Genomic DNA, 19,285 nt, shown 5'->3' with positions numbered 1-19,285 from the left:
TTTCGTATTCCTCATAGCAGTTAACCAGAGTTTGTTTGAAAACTATTAATAAGGCTTATTGAAAGTTAAACAATAGTGCACTGGCCATATAACTGTGTATTATTATAGGGGCATGAACAGCGAAATTAAAGTACTGTGAAATGCAACTGTGCACCTGTAGCCTACATTATTTACAGAAGTGATTGTTGGAATCCACAACCCATTTTTCAGACAGTGTAGCAATACAGTACGTCGACACCAAGGGCAACAAATGAAGAAATAAATAAAGCAGGCAGAACTGCTACAACAGCAACACATCCCTGCATGCCCCACCAGCGGATCATGATATCAAACACTGCTGCCTTCATGCTAATGCTGATGTCATGTACCGCCACCACTGCACTTGCACAGATATCACCACAAATGCACAAAGCACAAACATATGTGGCTGCAAAAGCAACGTTTTCACCTCTTGCACCAACAAGCTCTGTTCCCCAAGGGGAGATGTGTGTGGCAGTCTCAGACAGCATGTTACAGAAATTACAATTCTATGGTATGAATGGAACAGTATATGAGTGGTTTAAGTCATATCTACAGAACAGAAAGTGAAAAGTTTCTTTGTAAGGATTAAGTGATCTACAGAAGTTTCCCACTTCATCTAAGTAGGGTGAAATTACATTAGGTTTTCCACAGGGTTCAATCATGTGTCCCCTACTGTTCTTGATATCTGTGACTGATCTCCCTTCTTATCTGAGAAAGAAAGCTAAACTGACTGTTTGCTGATCGTACAAGCATAATTATTAACCCAGTAAAAGAAAAGCATACAAATAATGTCTTTGAAAAAGTTATTGAGTGGTTTTCTGCAAATTGGTTTAATTGGTTTGCTCTTAACTTTGAAAAAACACAGTACATCTAATTTTCTACTGAAAGGAGTACACTTCCTCCAATAAATATAAAACATCAACAGAAGTCAGTAGCCTGGGTAGAGCATATTAAGTTTTTGGGTGCACATATAGATTGAGATTCTTAATTGGAAAATTCATGTTTTGGAACTCCTAAAGCGACTAGGTTCAGCAACTTTTGCAATGAGAATAATCGCTAATTTTAAGGATACAGAAATTAGCAAGCTAATATACTTTACATACTTTCACTCTCTGATGTCATACAGAATAATATTTTGGGGTATCACAATACTTAGGAAAACAGTATTCACTGCTCAAAAGAAAGTGGTTAGAATAATGTGTGGGGCTCATAGTTGCACATCTTGCAGGCATCTGTTTAAAAGGTTAGGAATTCTTACAACAGCCTCACAGTAAATTTACTCTGTAATGAAATTTGCTATCAACAACATGGACCAGTTTAAGAAGAACAGTGAGATTTACGATTATAATACCAGAAGAAAGCAAGACTTACATTATCCTTTACTGAACCTATTGTTGGCACAGAAAGGGGTAAAATATGCTGCTGTAAAACTGTTTGATAAATTACCAGATAAAATAAAATGTCTGACAGACAGCAGTAATAGTTTCAAAAATAAATTGAAATCATATCTCCTTGACAACTCCTTTTATACCATAGATGAATTCTTGAACAGAATAAATAAATCTATATGTATAATATATGCATTTCGTGCTGTTTGAGGGAATGGGGTAGGTAATAAAAATTTTAAGCTTTAAGAGAGAGAGAGAGAACCACACACACACACACACACACACACACACACACACACACACTATGATTCATGTGTGTATTTTTATGTATTTGATATGTTCCACATCACAACTGTTTCCGTGAGATTGATCAGTGGAATATGTAACTAACAGCTCATACGCATGAGCAGTCAAAACAGTTTCAGGCATTATATCAAGGCCACCCTCACAGCATCAATATTTCCACTTGATATCCTTAACATCAGGTTACTGCAGAATTCTTGAACCTATTCTTAGTTCAAAGACAATAAATTTCCTTAAGACGGAAAAGCCTCTGTCCATAAACCAGTGCAAAACTCAACTTACCCTTTTCTCACAGGATATTCTGTGACTCAAGGATGAAGGACAGCTACATTCTATATTCCTAGATTTCCATAAACCATTTGACACAGTGACCCACTGCTGACTGTTGATGAAGGTGTGAGCATATGGATTAGATTCCCACATATGTGACTGGCTGAAATATTTCTTAAGTAATACAACTCAGTACATTTTGCTTGATGGTGAATGTTCAACAGAGACAAGAGTATCATCAGCAGTGTCTCAGGTTAATGTGATATGACTACTCTTATTCTCTATATATATACTCATAAATTATATGACAAAATGGTTCAAATGGCTCTGAACACTATGGGACTTAACTGCTGAGGTCATCAGTCCCCTAGAACTTAGAACTATTTAAACCTAACTTACCTAAGGACATCACACACATCCATGCCCGAGGCAGGATTCGAACCTGCGACTGTAGCTATTCTCTATATATATACTCATAAATTATATGACAAAATGGTTCAAATGGCTCTGAACACTATGGGACTTAACTGCTGAGGTCATCAGTCCCCTAGAACTTAGAACTATTTAAACCTAACTTACCTAAGGACATCACACACATCCATGCCCGAGGCAGGATTCGAACCTGCGACTGTAGCGGTCACGCGGTTCCAGACTGTAGCGCCTAGAACCGCTCGGCCAATTATATGACAAACGGGCTGAGCAGCAGACTGCAGCTGTTTACTGATGATGTCACACTGGGTGATTGTAGGAGTTCAAAAGATTGTTTAAACAAAATTTCTAGTTGTAATTAATTGCAGCTTGCAGTTAATGCAGATGACTAGGAAAAACAATCCTGTAGTGTTCAAATACTGTATAAGTAATGTGCTGCTTGACATTATCACTATGATTAAGTATCAAGGCATGATACAGCAAAGTAAAATGAAATGAAATGATCATGTAAGGAGAGCAGCAGAGGAAGAGACTGATCAACTTCAGTTTATTGTGAAAATTTTAGGAAAGCGTAGCTCATCCACAAAGGAGACCACATATAAAACTCTAGTTCAACACATTCCCAAGTACTGCTTGACTGATTGAGATCCCAACCTAGTCAGATTAAAGGAAGATATCAAAGAAATTCAGACACTTGGTGCTAGATTTGTTACCAGAGGGTTCAATAACTATGAAAGTATTACAGTGATGCTTCATGAACTCAAATGGGAATCCCTGGATGGTAAAAGATGTTCTTTCTGTGAAACGCTGTTATAAAATTTAGAGAACCAACATCTGAATCTCACTCCAGAATGATTTTATTGCCACTAACTTAAATTTCACATCAGAACCATGAACACAAGATATGAAAAATTAGGGCTTGTCTGGAGACATATAAATAGTTGTTTCTCCCTTGTTCTATTTTGGAGTGGAACAGGAAAATTACTAGAAGTGATACAAGGTGCTCTCTGCCATGTGCTGTGCAGTGGCCTGTGAAGTATCTACAAGGGTTGTAAGGAATATGGAAACGCCAGAAACACAAGACATTACCATGTCTTGTATGGTGTAGGAAATCCTTTGGTGTTTGAAACAGTTTACAGTCATCTCAGAATGGATAAATTCAGGCCCAGTACAGATGTCATGGAAACTTATACCATTCTTCCTGCAAAACAGTGGCAAGTACAGGAAACTATAATGCAAGTGGCTACCGAACATCACTGTTCTATCTAAAATAGACCACAGTGCTCAATAATAAACAGTTGTGGTGACATTGGTGAGTAGGTTAAATGTGATAACTCATCTTCCTGCTCATGGAACCAGGCCTGGGCCTTGTGAGCTGTGTGAGCAGGGGCACCATTATCTTGTAACACAGCATTACCATCAGGGAATAAACATTGCACCACTGGATGGAACTAATCAGCCAAATGTTTACATAATCCTTGGCAGTAATATGACCTTGTAGAGTAGCCATGGGGGCCAAGGAATACCGTGATATGGCCACCCAGATAATCACCAAACCCTCACAATGTTTCGCTCTTGGGATGTAAACTTGACCAGATGTTTGAAAGAGACTGAAACATGATTCATCCAGTCAAATGACTTTTTCCATTGCTCCATAGCACAGGTTTTATGGCTTCAGCACCACATTTTCTGTTATGGGCATTTTAATCACCCATGAGTTGTTTTGGAATTCCAACTCGCTCTGCATTCCCCTACTTATGGAGCTCCCTTCTTGTTGTCTTGGTGCTGGCAGGGTTCTCAAGGCTGACATTCAGTTCTACACCAACTTTTGCATCTGTCATCCTCTTATGTTTTGCCACAATACTCTACAGTAACCATCCGTCATGATCACTCAACACACATATTTGTTTATGTTGTGGCTTAGCAGATGATGTTTTTCTGATGTCCTGTATGCAGTATAAATATTCAAAACAGTACCTCTTGAAACACAAAACACTTCAGCTGCTTTGGTTATGGAAGCACCCACCATATGAACACCAACAATTTGCTCTCAATTGAATTCACTTAGCTATGTCACAATGCACTCACAATAACACTACTTCTGATTATAACTGTCACTTCTACAACTGTCACTTGCTATGTATTGAAGACACTTCACAAGTGCCATTTGTGCAAATACAACGACCTGGCTAGCATCTACATTTCTGTTCAAGCAAACATTTCTTGGGTGTTCTCATATTTTTGCCCAACCCCTGTATGTAGGTGTAGGTGTATAAACCGATAACGGGCACAATTGCAATAATTTTCCCACAAATACTGGTAAGTGTAGATTTTAACATCTCATTAAAATCAAACTGTTGAATGAGTTATTTCAGCATTTTCATGCAATGACCTATGGAAAGACATTTGATTGTAAACAGATGGTTTGATGGGCATTACAGCCCTACTACTCCAAAACATGAGTCCAGAATGTTAGACCTGATGTGCCATTGCTCACTTGAAGCATTTATCTACAACCGCCAGGTCCATACTTTTCCAACATTTTGTAAAATTTTACACTGTGACTTTTCTAACCTTCGTCACTGTGTATGAACCACACAAAAACCTCTTTTGTAATTGAGTGTTGTGTTGATATAAATGAAGGATTCTTAGATGCCCAAATTTTTTATATTGTGGAATGTGCATAAAATAGCTGCAAGATGCTCCAAAATACTTATGTCAAATGTCACTATATTTTTGACAGAAAAAGTTACTGAGGAATTATAAATACCCTTTCGAAGCACTCACAGAAAATGGTCCCCTCTCCCAAATCAATGAATCACTCACAAAAAAAAAGGATGTTTGGATATGAAGCACTTCTGAAATATCCCCAAATCCCTTAGTCTAACTACCTTCACCAAAAACACAATTTTATACTGCAACATTACATTAGACTCGTAATAAAGCTAATAAAAACCATCAGGCATTGAACAGTTTGTGAATTCCATAAAATATATCAGAATGACAGCAAATTAACATAGTGACAGAATTATGAATGGAGACATTTGTTTCTTTTTTAAAGTGTTACATTTTGCGTGCAGGTACAATCAAAATTTATTGACTGGCATGTGCTACAGTTGCATGTAGCACTGCATGTAATCATGCTGGTCACAAGCAAGTTCTATAGCATCATAGACATAAAACCTGGTAGCTTGTAATTGTCTCAATTTCAATCAACAAATCTGGAGCTGCAAGAAATTGGCTGCCTACTTTGTCTCTACAATAGAGCCAGCTAAGACTAACTACCAGAAACTACCTAAATCCCTAATCTGTTAACAGTGACACATTTAAAATGAAAGTAATTATGTTTAAAAGAAAATGAACTGGTTGATGGTGCTTTTGTAACAGTAAATGGCAGCTGACCTTGCACCAGGTTAACTATCAAGTACAGAAAAAGCTCTTTTTTGCAGCTTTATACTACAGTTTAATATTTCTCTGAATATAAATTAATTACATATGAGGCAGACAAACAGATGTCAAGGTTTCCTTTAAAAGCTACTGAGCAAAAACATTCTTCAAGCTTACAACTGATTGAATTAAATTATGATGAAAAAAAAAAAAAACTTCTTTTGAAGATGTTCACACTGAGACTGCCATTTATGGTCATGGTTCTATTGTATCAGTGTTTACTAACAAGTAAATTATGGACTACATATTCATTATAATATTTTCTTCACATTAAATCAAATTCCATCATTTATTGTCAATACAGCTTTATGCTTAAAAAGGATAAAAAAAGGGGGAAAACATGGTGATGCACTTGTACTGTTGAACAATAATTCTCCATATACAAGTTAATATGGCTTCTAACCTGCATTCAACAGCAATATTCTTCAAGTCTTATTTGCTCATTCTTTCTGTATGGTATCTTTTTCCATCATAGCATTCTAGGTCCCTTTCCTTTCCAACTTCATATATCATTCCTCTTTGTATTGCCTTCCTTATATCTCATATTCTTCACATTTCCCCCTCATTTGTTTATCGTGTTAATGTCATGTCCACTGCTAGCACAGTAAAAATGTATGTTCTCATTATCCTTTATTTTTTATATGTTGTCTCCTCAGACAACATATAGCAGGTACTTTAATTAACAAACAATGACACAACTCCCATTTCCTTCATTACTGTTCTGATTACTATTCCTACTAGCACTGTGTTGTAATAAAATATAATTACAAAGTTTATTCTTTATCTCAAACAAAACATAATTTGAAGCATGTCTTCCATAGGAATGGTGCAAATAATTTTGGTTAAATGTGAAATAAAATAAATGTTTAGTAATTAAAAATTTACTTTGTTCCACTATTTGTACTTTGGCAATGTTATGGTATTTTACTTCCTATTTATAGTTAATTAGGAACATGCATATGCAATAACAGTATGCTTCACAAAGTCATTACTGCAAGAGAGAAAGGGAGATATGAAAAACTCACTGCTTCTACTATCTGGTGATTGGCTTCATTAACTCCGAATTGGGAGTAAAGGTGACTACTCACCAGAAAGCAGAAGCACTGAGTTATCAAAAGACACACAAAAAGGATGAAAACTTTGCAGGTCAAGTTTTCATTGTTTTTTGTGTGCCTGTTACTGACTCAATGCTTCTATAATTTGATGAGTGCCCTTCTTTACTCCTAAATTATTTACATTCTGCAAGAACTTCCCTTGCCATGCTTAAGTATCTTATTTTATTTGTTTGTGTGCAATGAATGTTATTACAACTTTTTATAGATGTACAGATGTTTGTGTTACATCAAATTACTCAGGCCCATGAGAATTACAGTTTAATTCTCACACATAAATTATTGTTGGGAACTGTATAATACACAGCAACACACATATGTTATCCTCAGACATTAGAATATTGTACATCTGGCTCAAATAGCATAACGCGAAGCAACAACTTTTTTGTTGAATCTTATTTTGACGTCAACCACTTTCATGTTGGGTGTGAGAAACTGTTGCAGGGTGTTGACTCCAGCACGAGGCATTCGATCAAATGGATAGCCCATTGCTCTTGTGTCTGGGAAGAGGCGACGGCGCCATCCACAGTAGCTAAAAGGCTGCTGACATCCCTCTGGTGGTGGTTGCTCTACCTGTGGAAAAATAAATCACACCCATTTGTCTATGTCAGTTTATAACTGTTGTCATGTGAAAGACTCAAATCAAAATTTCATTAACTTGTTACTCATCAACAACCTATCTGCATTTCCAATGAAAATAATCAGTGTTTGAATATATAATATGGATAGATAAAAAAATGTGTTCAACAAGGGATGGCAGGAGAAAACACATAACAGATGTGGAAATGCATGAGCTTTCAGAGTCAGTGGTTCCTTCTTCTAGGAGCAGGGACGCAGAGAAAGAAATAAGAATGAAGGAAGAGGACTGGCGAGGTTTCAGAAATGGGAAGCATTAAGGAAAGTTTCCCAGAACCATGAGTCAGGGGAGATTTAGCAGACAGAATGAGAAGGAAAGGCCATGTAGGGAGGATGTTCATAGATGTCCCACTCGAATATCTCACACAGGAAGATGCCACTGGGCAGTATACAGACATGCATTGTCATGCAACACAACAAGTCTACATGAGAGCTTGCCTCTTTAGTGGTTCTGTGTAGCCCGGCAAAGACGTTCAAAGGCAGCGCAGTAAGCAACATTATAGATTGTTGTGTTAAAGGGCATGAAATCAATGAGTAGAGCCCCTTCACGTTCCTAGAGTATGGAAGCCATCAGTTTTTTTGATTGATGTAGTTTGTTTGAACTTGTGAGACTTCTTTGGCATCTGAGGATTATGCCAGTCCATAAATTGTTGCATCAATGTGGGGGCATTATGAGACAGCCATGTTTCACCTCCTGTAACAGTTTGGTCAATGAATATGTTGCCGTCTCTTCTGTAATGATCCAAGAATGCTAATGCAGCACCCATTCTCATAGCCTTCTGATAATCTGTGAGCATGCATACCACCCACCGTGCACTGATTTTATGATACCCTAGTGGTAATTTCACACTCAACTGCAAGCACAGATTTTATGATACCATAGTTTTAATTTCACACACAATTAAAAGAGACATTTCCTGACATTTTTCATGCATGTGCCTAATTGTGAGTGGTCAATTCTCTCAAATGATGTGATCCACCTTTCATTTCAGTGCATCTGCGATGATGGAGGGTACCCTGATCTCTCTTAATCATGAACATCTGTTTGCTTATTCTTAAACATTATGTACCACTTTTGAACACTGGCTGCATTTATTACACCTTCACTATAAATGGGAACAAGTCAGTGGTGAATATCAACATTTCCCACATGCAGAAAATGAATAACACCTTGTACCTCACTTTCGGCAAGATTTGCAATCAGCACAACCACTGTTACAGCTAGCTCTCCACTTAGCATATGACAGTGTTCAATTTACAGCCACATGCAGCAACTGCCGCATCACTGATCACCAGAAACCAAAGAGAGGCTGCCACAAGACAGGTGCATGGATTGTGTGCACAAACATTATTTACTTTCAGGATGGCCCTTTATATAAAATCTTCTAGGAAATTGAAATGCCTGAGGCAACAATAAGTTCTGCAGTCATTGTATTTGCAGGCATCATTGGAATATTTTGTGCAGTTAAAGTTATGTATTGATCCCATTTTGGAGCAATTGTCTTTCATCAGTCTAGTGGTGACCAATGACAAAGATTCCCTGTGTCTTGGAAACATCACCAATCCCTTTTGATAACCAAAAATAACACATTCAAAGATGTTGAAATGGTAGTCTATCTTACATATACAAACATAGGAGCCATATGATTTCTCTGTTGCATTTTAAAATAAACTTGATCAAGTAACTATACTCTGTTCACAACAAAGCTGCAGAGACATTATGGTTGTAATACAGTGCCTTTCATCATCTTCAAATGTGGTATCACTAGATGTTACATGTAAATTTGAAGTAGGGATAATATAAAGTTATCTTAATAATGTACCTTATCAATATTGTAGTCGGTTATCATGACGAACAGTTCTGCTGGAAATCCTTCAGTTGTGCCCTTTGGGATAAGCATGTGTTGTGGCCATCCACAGCCACAGTAAGCAAAACCTTCTTCCTTTCTTGGGTCAGAACTATTTAAATTACTAAATGTTCGTTCTGATGGAACTGTCACTGATGACTCTATTGAGTGTCGCTCATATTTGTTGCAACCAGGATCCACTAGAAAATTGTATATTCTGTGAGAATGGCATAAAGTCACATCCACTGATTTCACACTTTATTGTGGTGCCTGTCCATCAAACAATTAAAATGTCAACATGCAAGACCTCAAGTAAGAAAGAAAAGACCCTGAGTAGCTGAACTTTTACTAAACTACATAAACACTAAATAATTATTAGAGAGTCATTACTGAATAATTCTGTTATTGCAATATTAGACTACTGAGTACTTGGCTTCACTGAGTTAGGAATCAATCCTCAAGAACTAATTATTATATTGTCACATTCAGCAATACTTACTCCTCACGGTGAAGTGATCAAGCTCTATGAAGAGATGTTTCTGATCACGAAATAACATGGGAACACCACGTTCATCATACTTTGGTGCCATAAATATTCTCAATGTACCCTTTCGAGGTGGTCCAGCATTGTTGACCTAGGTTTGTTAAAAAAAAAAAAAAAAAAAAAAAAAAAAAAAAAAAAAAAAAAAAAAAGTTTTAAAAAACGGGTAAAACATGTACTAAATTTCTTAACTAATGTTTTATGACTTTGTTACTATGCAGTTACAATGTCTAAGGTCAATTAAGACAGTGCTTGACTAGTTTCTGACATAATGGCTAGAAGGTAGAGGATCCAAACCTGAAAATGAACAAAAAAGTAATTAACATTTCCTATGATTTTTCCCAAAAGCTCATAAACACCCTGATGCTACTTTTGATGATGTATAATGGTAAAATGCAAAGCAGTGAATTCAGGTTCAATTGGATAGCAAAATTACAGTGAATAACCCATTATGAATGTCTTGTTTCAAATATGTACTTACCCTCAGTGCAATTTAAGCATTTTGTCATTGATGTGGTTTAGCACATAAATAAGTTTAACACATTGCTGTTGGTGACTACCACTACTGTAACAACAAATGTATAAACAGCTGTTTATAATTGAGAACCCTCTGAAGACAGAGGGCATCAAAAGGGTTCAAAAGAGCAGAAGACAATTGTTGTGCTAGGTAGTATGTTGAGGCATCCGCAGTGCTCACAATGGGGCAAAGCAGAAATCATTCCTTATGCATCATCTCCAGAAGGATTCAGTGGATGAAAACAATGGAAGACATCTACTCTTCTCTAGTCCAGCCAGTTTCCTGTCTAATTGGAAAAAAACTTCTAAGCTCCATCAAACAGAGAGCAGAAAACCCATGCGGGTGCCTGCTGCAGTCTCTGTGTTGCGTGCTGTGGCCTAGTCAAACAGGAGGCAGTCACCCATGGTACACCACCCTTGCTTGCAGCAGCCAGTGGTTGGTTGTGATTTTCTACAGAGATTGCAGTGGGCAAGTGCTGGCAAGATGGCAAAAGAAACAAGAAAACAGACTTGTTGTGTGACAATGTATTTTTGCACAACACGCAACATGTTGATAACAAAAATATGATAAAAGAAGGCAGCAATATGGCAGAAATAGGTATTTTATTTATTTATAAGTAAATTCATTGTTGCATTATGCATCATACTAGATGTATGTAATGAATGTATACATTTGTGTATGTAATGTAAAATGGAGTTTAGTTTAAATTATAATATGCTTGTGCAAACTAATGGTGCTGTTGTAGTATAATTTAAGCTACTAACACGTTATTTACAAAAAAATGTGAATTATTGTTACTTTACTACTCAATACAAATTAAATATATCAGAAATTAGTTCCTGTCAGTGAGTAGGTATGTCATTTGTGTCACTTCAAAGGAAGTTATGTAGATAACATACCACTAAGGCAACAATTTCTGCAGTATCAACTTGTAACTTATAAAGACTTGCCACTACTGAGTGTGTGTGTGTATGGAAAGCATTTTCTATCACACAACTGACCCTGTAAACCTATTTGTTTATTAAAACTTGCCTTCCAAGGCTGCTGTTTTGGGTAAAGGGTGTGTCAGACACATTTGAAATTTAAACTCTTCATCACAAGTCAGCAGGTGAGGGCAAGGGGATGTTTGTCCATGATAATTGTTTTGGAGGCCTTGTATGAATTTGCAGAAAAACAAAGTTTTCAAAAACTGTGCTGTCAGAGTGTCTGCCACAACTACCCATGCTGACAAACGCAAAATTGTAATTGTGATCAACAACTGCATGCAGGGCAACTGAAAAAAAGGTTCTTGTAACAAATTTAAATTGATCAACAGTTTTTAGGATACCTTATTAACACGTTTCCCAACTATACTGCCAATGTAGCTACAAAATTGTCAATATTCTAGGAAGCTCATCTCAGTTTTATTTCACAATTCTTATTTTGGTTGTACAATATTGTGTGGTTCTTGACACATGTCAACCCTCCCTGACAGTACGACAAAGGATTGTGTATGGCTAGCACTTCAGGACAAATTTGTAATATATTACCAGCATTTTTTGAAACTGAAATCTATGAACTAGCCATACACAATACTGTGTCATACTGTCAGGCCACAATATTGTATGTGCTTTACTAAATCGCTGCACTGACTGTTTTCTAAAGAATACAAGTAGGTATAGATCTTAATTGTTTTCTATTGAAGGGCACCACTACAATATCAAACAAATCTCTTTTGAGTATGTCAGTTGTTTCCTGTAAATTTTCTCATTCTCAATTTAAAAAAAGACACAACATACCCAGTTCAGCGGTGAACACATAGTGGGTAGTGGGGTGATCACTCTGTTGTAGAAATAATTCAAAAGCCAAGATTGCTTAAATACTGTTTACTGGATAACCAGTTTCAACACACTAAAAGTGCCATCACAGGATATGAATGTAGATTAACATTCATAAACGATTTGGATATTTTTTGTGACAATGGTTTTATATCAGCTGGTCTGAATCATGTATCGTTATATCAAAATGGTTTATAAATGTTAATCTACATTCAGATCTGATGATGGCACCTTTAGTGTGTTGGAACTGGTTATCCAGTAAACAATATTTAAGCAATCTTGGCTTTTGAATTATTTATACCAAGTGCTGCACATCTAGAGATACTATGCCAATAATAAATGTAACATATGGTGAGGAAATAATAATCAGGATAGAAACTTCCAAATGTTTATGTAGGCTTAATCATATTTATGAGAATTCAAACTAGAAAAATCACATTTTTAATCCTCTCAGCCACATTAGCACTTCAAATCATTGCTAACCTTGGGGATATAGATATGAGTACATAATTGTATTTTGCATGTTTTATTTAATAATATCCTATGGAATAATGTTCTGGAGAAAGTCATGTTTAAGAAAGAAAGTTTTCATTGTTCAAAAACATGCTGCAACAATAATATGTGGGCTCACTCACAATGACCTTGTAGACATCTGTTTGAGGAGTTACGCAATTTGAATAGTAATTTACAGTTGTGTATTTTCTCATGTAGTTTGTTGTAAGGAATGTAGTGATTCAAGAATTTCTGTGTAAATTCCAGGACCACTCAACCTTCTACCATCTCGAACACATGATATTCTAGATACAAGTGTGGAATGGTAAAATCCTATCTACTGTGCGTCACATGTTTGTGTGTGCAGGTTTAAAATCAGTCGCGGGAAGAAAGTAGAGGCATCAGACGAAGAGCACCAACAAGTACCTGTCGGGCAATCCATAGAGATTTTAATGCAAGTGTAAGGAAGAACCATGGAGTTTTTATGCCGCTCTGTGTTTATTGTGTCATTGACTATTGTTATGTAAAACAGGAACAGTTGAAAAAATACTCTTGTAGACTTTTGACTCAGCCTTGGTAGAGGCAAGATGTATTTTCAGATTCATTTTAAGAAATTTATGGTAGTCAAGCCAACTTTCTTTTAATTATAACTCATTTTGTTTGTAATGTTCGATAGTACGAGGTACTTACAGAAAGTTGCATATGTATGTTGAAAGTGTGAATTATGTTGTGCAAGAAAGTTAACATCATTAACCGACAAAAAGGAAAGTTTGTACATCTACTTTCACACTTTAAGATGTCACAAAATGTTAGAACATGGCGACCTGTGTGAAAGGACCGAGAAAACAGGAATTTTAAGTCAAAAGCGGGGAAAGAAGTGGTTGTGTGTTGCCATAGCAACCAAACATAATAAGACAAGGAAAGTACTCTGAGACATTGAAATATGTTTAAGTATCCAAAGGCGCAAAATTTAAAAGGAAAGACTGTGAAGAAATGAAAAACTCACAATGATAAAAACAGCAAAGAAGATTTCAACGTATTCGTCTAAGAAGAAGTATGCATATAACACTTTAACCAGAAGATCGAGTGTGGGGAGTATACAGCTCTCACACACATCGCGGGGATGCATACATGGCAACCAACCCACATCTGACACCTCCAGTGCCATCTGTTCTTCACCAGTGCTGACGTGCCTCCACATCCGCTGACCTACACTACAATTCTACACTAGGTGAATGTGAAACAAAACTTCATTACTTTAGTACAAAGTGGTACAAGATACTGTCAAGTGAACTTTTATTGTCATTATCATATTTAAAGTTATTTTTAAATGCTTACTCGGACTAAGGCATATAAAAGTATGGAAAATATACAAGAAGTTGGGGACACTCAAGAACTGGCTATGCCATGAAAGTTAGCTGAGTTGATAAAATTAATCAGAGCTCAGAGTGCGACTCTAGGGTTGGTAAATTCTCAATTAAATGCTCAAAGTCTTGAGTATATTCGCAATTAAATGCTCTGAGGGAAACTGTAAATATTCAAATGACAAATTTGGGTTTTGTTAAGTGCCAAGGTTGATTCTCAAAGTGAAGAATTTAGTAATCTGTGCAAAGGAATGGGTGCTTTGAGGACTGCATTTGACACTATAAGTACTAAAGTAGAGAATTTAATAGTAGATCTAAAAATGAATTGACAAACTCTTTGACTACTCATATAAATCATATGTTTACCAACCCTGTTCTGAAACAGAATGACATCTTTCACGATTTGTCAAAAAGGTTAGAACTTGACACTGAGAACAAATGTAATAATGTAGAATCCAAACTTATTGAAAAGTTAGAATCTTTTGAAAACATGTACAATATTAAGTATAATGATGTAAGACGTGGGTTTTATAGAATGAGAGGTACTGGCGGAAGTAAAGCTGTGAGGATGGTACGTGAGTTGTGCTTGAGTAGCTCAGATGGTAGAGCATTTGGCCAGGAAAGACAAAGGTCATAAGTCTCAGTCCAGCACACAATTTTAATCTGACAGGAAGTTTGCAAGAGAGTGTAGAGAAGCAGAATGAGTTAATGCCAATCATTCAGTTACAAATTACAGGTGTTAAGTACATGGGTAGACAATGGTGAAAGGAATTTCAAAGAGAAAATAGCTAACTCTGATATTATAAATGCAATTAGTTTGGAGGAGCTATTTGGAGAAATTATAAATTGATAAGTTACCGAGAGAATGACATCCGGGAATATATCACCTATTCCTTCTTCCGAAATTAATAATACCAGGGAGGGTATGAGCGACCTGTGGAAAGAGGTTAAGCTTATCCAGGATAAAGCAGAAAAAAGGGTTTCTTCACCTAATGTTGTATTAACCAGTGAAGCTATGACTGATTTACAATGGGGAGCTAATTCAGGGTTATCTAGACAATTCCCTAAATTTAAGCCAGATGGAGGTGTACATCTGACACATTTTTTAAAAACGTATAACCAAGCATTACCAAAAAATTGGGAAGATCGAATTTGCTGTGGGGTACCTTCTCTGGGAAGCCTCAGAATGGGGTACAGTAAACATTGAGAATTTTTCCTCTCGGGAGGACATTCAAAAGAAATTTAAAGAAAATTACTGGGCTCCTAGTGCACAAGAGAGGTTAATATCAGATCCATGGGTTCCGGGCAGAGTCATCTATCCCCCAGGGATGTTAACATTCTGAGTTAACAGACATAGTGATGACCGTCGGATCCCGAGTTGTTCTTGGTGTTTTTTCCAAATAGTTTCCTGCACCAAATCCCTTTAAAATCTAGAACTACATTGCAATCTTATTGCTTAAAAAACAGGATATGCCCATAAAATAGAGACTGACTTAAGAGAATCACAGAAGGAAAAAACAGTGATGTTTATACAAAATAAATTGAATAGAGCATTATACTTGTGGAAAATGTAATATGATGTGACTAACTTAATAACTGTTATACCTAAGTGTATAGCTTTTCTGTTTTGCATAGAGTATTTTATGCCTTTATGAGATGTGATACAGATGGGAGGGTTTGTATAAATTTTGAAAGGGGTGGGTATTGTAGCTAAAAGCTTGATTTACAAGAACAGATAAGTCATAACTAACACAAAACACACATCACACCTTCCAAACAACCCTCACATACAAGTGTGCCTGATTCTGCTTCATTTGCCATTTCTGTAGGGTTACTAGGCTTTCTTTTGGGGATCTCAAAGGGTGAAGATGGGACAAGTCCATTCTGTAGGAGACAATTTAACACCAAACTTCCTCCAGCATCTCACTCAAGTACCTGAGAGGTAGGGATCCTGGGGAAGGGGGAGTGGTAAGGGTTTCCTGTCTTCTTTCTCTTCTTCAATCCTAGCAACCACATCTATTTTTTTCCTTTCTTACCTCTCATCTTGAGGACCTATCTATCTTTTCCCTCTTTCCATATTCACAAACTTCTATATCTGAAGTCCTTCCTGATTCTGGGGTTACTAAAAACCAACATCTTATCTTTAGACAAGAAGGTCAATGAATCAGACTACACAAACATACATCCACATATACACAAATATACACTTCTACACCAACATTAAATTATATAAGACAAAGACTGTCATGATGTGAGAACCAACAGGTGTTGTAGGGGAAAAGGTGTGTACATAGGGAATTACGCACACATTTATCGGAAGTTATGATGGTTCTGAACAACTATAAAGTAGTAATGAGTAATGGATAAATAAGAGAGAGGTGTGAGCAAAGAAAGAAAATGAAAGTAGTAGTAGAATTAGTCAGGTTGATCATTAAGCAATGTCAGTGCAATAAGAATTCTGATGAATTGAAGGGTAGTGGGATGTAAGTAATATATATAGACATAATATCTCTTGAAAGCATAGAAGTTGATAAGTAGAGGAGGACTCTAGGGAGTGAATAATATATTAAAGAATTAATGGGAAGCTTAAAATAGATATATAGCTTTACCAGATGATACCTAATTATGGTATACATAGAAATGTATATTAGGGTAATGAACCATGGGGCCTACTCAGAAAGGATAAGGAATGCATTCCCAGCATTCATTAAGTATAAAGGGCAGACATACCTACGTGGAGACAGGATGAACTGTGGCCTAAAAAACAGGGATGTTTTAAAAAGGGGCATACCTACTAGAATGGAAAGAAGAAGTGCTCTCTTAAGGTCAAATCACAACCAAGGAATAGGTGCTGATTCTAGGGGAAGGGGACAGTATCATGACAAAAGTCAAAGTGTAAATTCTATGAACAACTAGCATTATTATGTTTTGTGGAAGTAAATGAGTGTCAAAAGAACACTTTCATTTCACCCAGAGTTCCTCCAAGCTACAACAAATGAAAATAGTACATACTAGGAAAAAGGTAGTACAAAAAGATAAGAATAGAAAATAGATTACTCATGTGTCATAAAAAATGTAGTTTTTGATTGAAAAAGGAAATAAAGAAAAGAAAAAGAGTCCTCAAAATTCATAAATATTAATAATGCTGACTAAAACCACAAGTAAATGCTCATGTCTTAATAACAAAGTAAAAAAAAAGAAAAGGATAGAGAAACAATAAGCAAAAGATTGATCCAGAAAGGACAGAGAACTGTTATGGAAGGAGGGATACATATATAAAACTATGTAAAACATGTATGCTGTTAAGATATGAACTGTTATTATGAGTTATATTACTTGCATAATGATTATGTATAAAATATGGCATGTTCGATTGGTGGGGGGGGGGGGGGGGGGGGGGAGGAGGGGGGGTTATATGTAGTGATTTGAGAATTTCTGTGTAAATTATTCCAGAACCACTCAACCTTCTACCATCTCAAACACACGATGTTCTAGATACGAGTGTGGAATGGTAAAATCCTACCTACTGCATGTCACATGTTTTGAGTGTGCAGGTTTAAAATCAATCGTGGGAAGAAAGTAGACGTGGCGGTCGAATGGCACCGACAAGTACCTGTCAGGCAATCATAGAGGTCTTGGTGCACGTGTATGGAAGAACCATGGAGTTTTTATGCCGCTCTGTGCTTATTGTGCCATTGACTATTGTTATGTGAAACAAGAACAGTTGAAAAAGTACTCCTGTAGACTCTTGACTCAGCCTTGGTAGAGGTAAGATGTATTTTTGGATTCATTTTAAGAAAGTCATTGTAGTCAAGCCAACTTTCTTTTAACTGTAACTCATTTTGTTTGTAATGTTCGACGGTACAAGGTACTTATGGAAAGTTGCATATGTATATTGAAAGTGTGAATTATGTTGTGCATAGAAGTCAAATACATCGTTAACTGACGAAAAGGAAAGTTTGTGTGTCTACTCATTTTATAGGTAGAAAGAGGCTTAAAAGTTCCTGTACCTAGCTCTATTTGATGAAGAAGAAATCAAGAGATTTTCCAGCAGCCGACTACCCCGTAAAGTAGAGGGGCTGCAAAGTCCCATCTAAGTCATTTCGTAAAGAAGTGGAATGTGGCTTGGGCAAATAAATCAGTATAACCCACACCCATACTCACACTTTAAGTTGTAAGAAAATTAGAAGAAACTCACTACAGTTCAGAAGGAACAATGATGTATGTAATTACAATACCACAAGAAAAAAATGACATTATTATACCACATTAAGGTTACCTTTAGTACAAATAATGGTTGACAATGTTGCCACAAAACTTTATGATCACTTGTCGAATGATACAAAATGTCTGGTGGACAGAAAACCTAAATTTGAAAACAAATTGAAACAGTTTATCCTGGACAACTCCTCCTATTCTGCAGAAGAATTCTATTTATGTAATATGTAAATGATGATGGGTATAAATTATTAAATCATGTCTGTATTTCAAAAAAAGGCTTGTGAATGATCAACATCTAGTCATATTTATATATGAATGTAAATTGATTCATTCTGCAGCATTACAATTAATCATACAAATGATCTATTGAAACATAGAACTAACTAACTTGGGATAAGAATGATTCTCAGTTATTACTTCTATGATTTAGGCATTTCTATCTTATGGACATTGAAAATATTTATTTGTTAAGAAGCTGTCATTGGAATTACATTTTGTAGTATATTTCTTTAGAAATTAATTCATAATATGATTATTAATTTTGGAAATCAGAGAATATTACATGCTACACGCATCCACTGTGTCTTAATTTTCTTACAAATAGCTGTGTATGAATCTTCATCTCGTAAATGCCAATGCTTCACTCATAAAATGATGTCTCACTCCACTTTTACAACATTGTAATTGTTTAAATTTGCTATGCTTTACACTTAGCACATATTGCGGAATACTATCATGGTGATGTTTTCATGAATAATAACTGAGACACCACAAATGCTTCATTTTACAACACATCTAATACCATTGCTATTAGGCTATTTAATAATGTGCTCAACTTACATTGCTCACTTTGTGTTTCAGCATTTTAAATAGTAACAAC

At 36.2% G+C, this 19,285-nt stretch overlaps 1 protein-coding gene across 1 annotated transcript in view; it reads right to left on the bottom strand.

The window, feature by feature from the left end:
- Positions 1-5,954: 5,954 nt before the first annotated feature.
- The window catches only part of LOC126457489 (phenoloxidase 1-like), a 208,413-nt gene continuing 195,082 nt past the window's right edge, over positions 5,955-19,285 (bottom strand). The window contains exons 13-15 of the mRNA XM_050093789.1: positions 9,953-10,088; positions 9,430-9,653; positions 5,955-7,543 (exon numbers count right to left, since the gene is read on the bottom strand). Of these exons, the coding sequence (XP_049949746.1) occupies positions 7,325-7,543; positions 9,430-9,653; positions 9,953-10,088 (579 nt within the window). The 3' untranslated portion in view covers positions 5,955-7,324. The remainder of the gene's footprint in view (positions 7,544-9,429; positions 9,654-9,952; positions 10,089-19,285) is intronic.

This window comes from Schistocerca serialis, chromosome 2, assembly GCF_023864345.2.
Source record: "Schistocerca serialis cubense isolate TAMUIC-IGC-003099 chromosome 2, iqSchSeri2.2, whole genome shotgun sequence".
NCBI lineage: Eukaryota > Metazoa > Arthropoda > Insecta > Orthoptera > Acrididae > Schistocerca > Schistocerca serialis.
The sequence above is the reverse complement of the archived record's forward strand: the minus strand, read 5'-3'. Positions and strand labels throughout refer to the sequence as shown.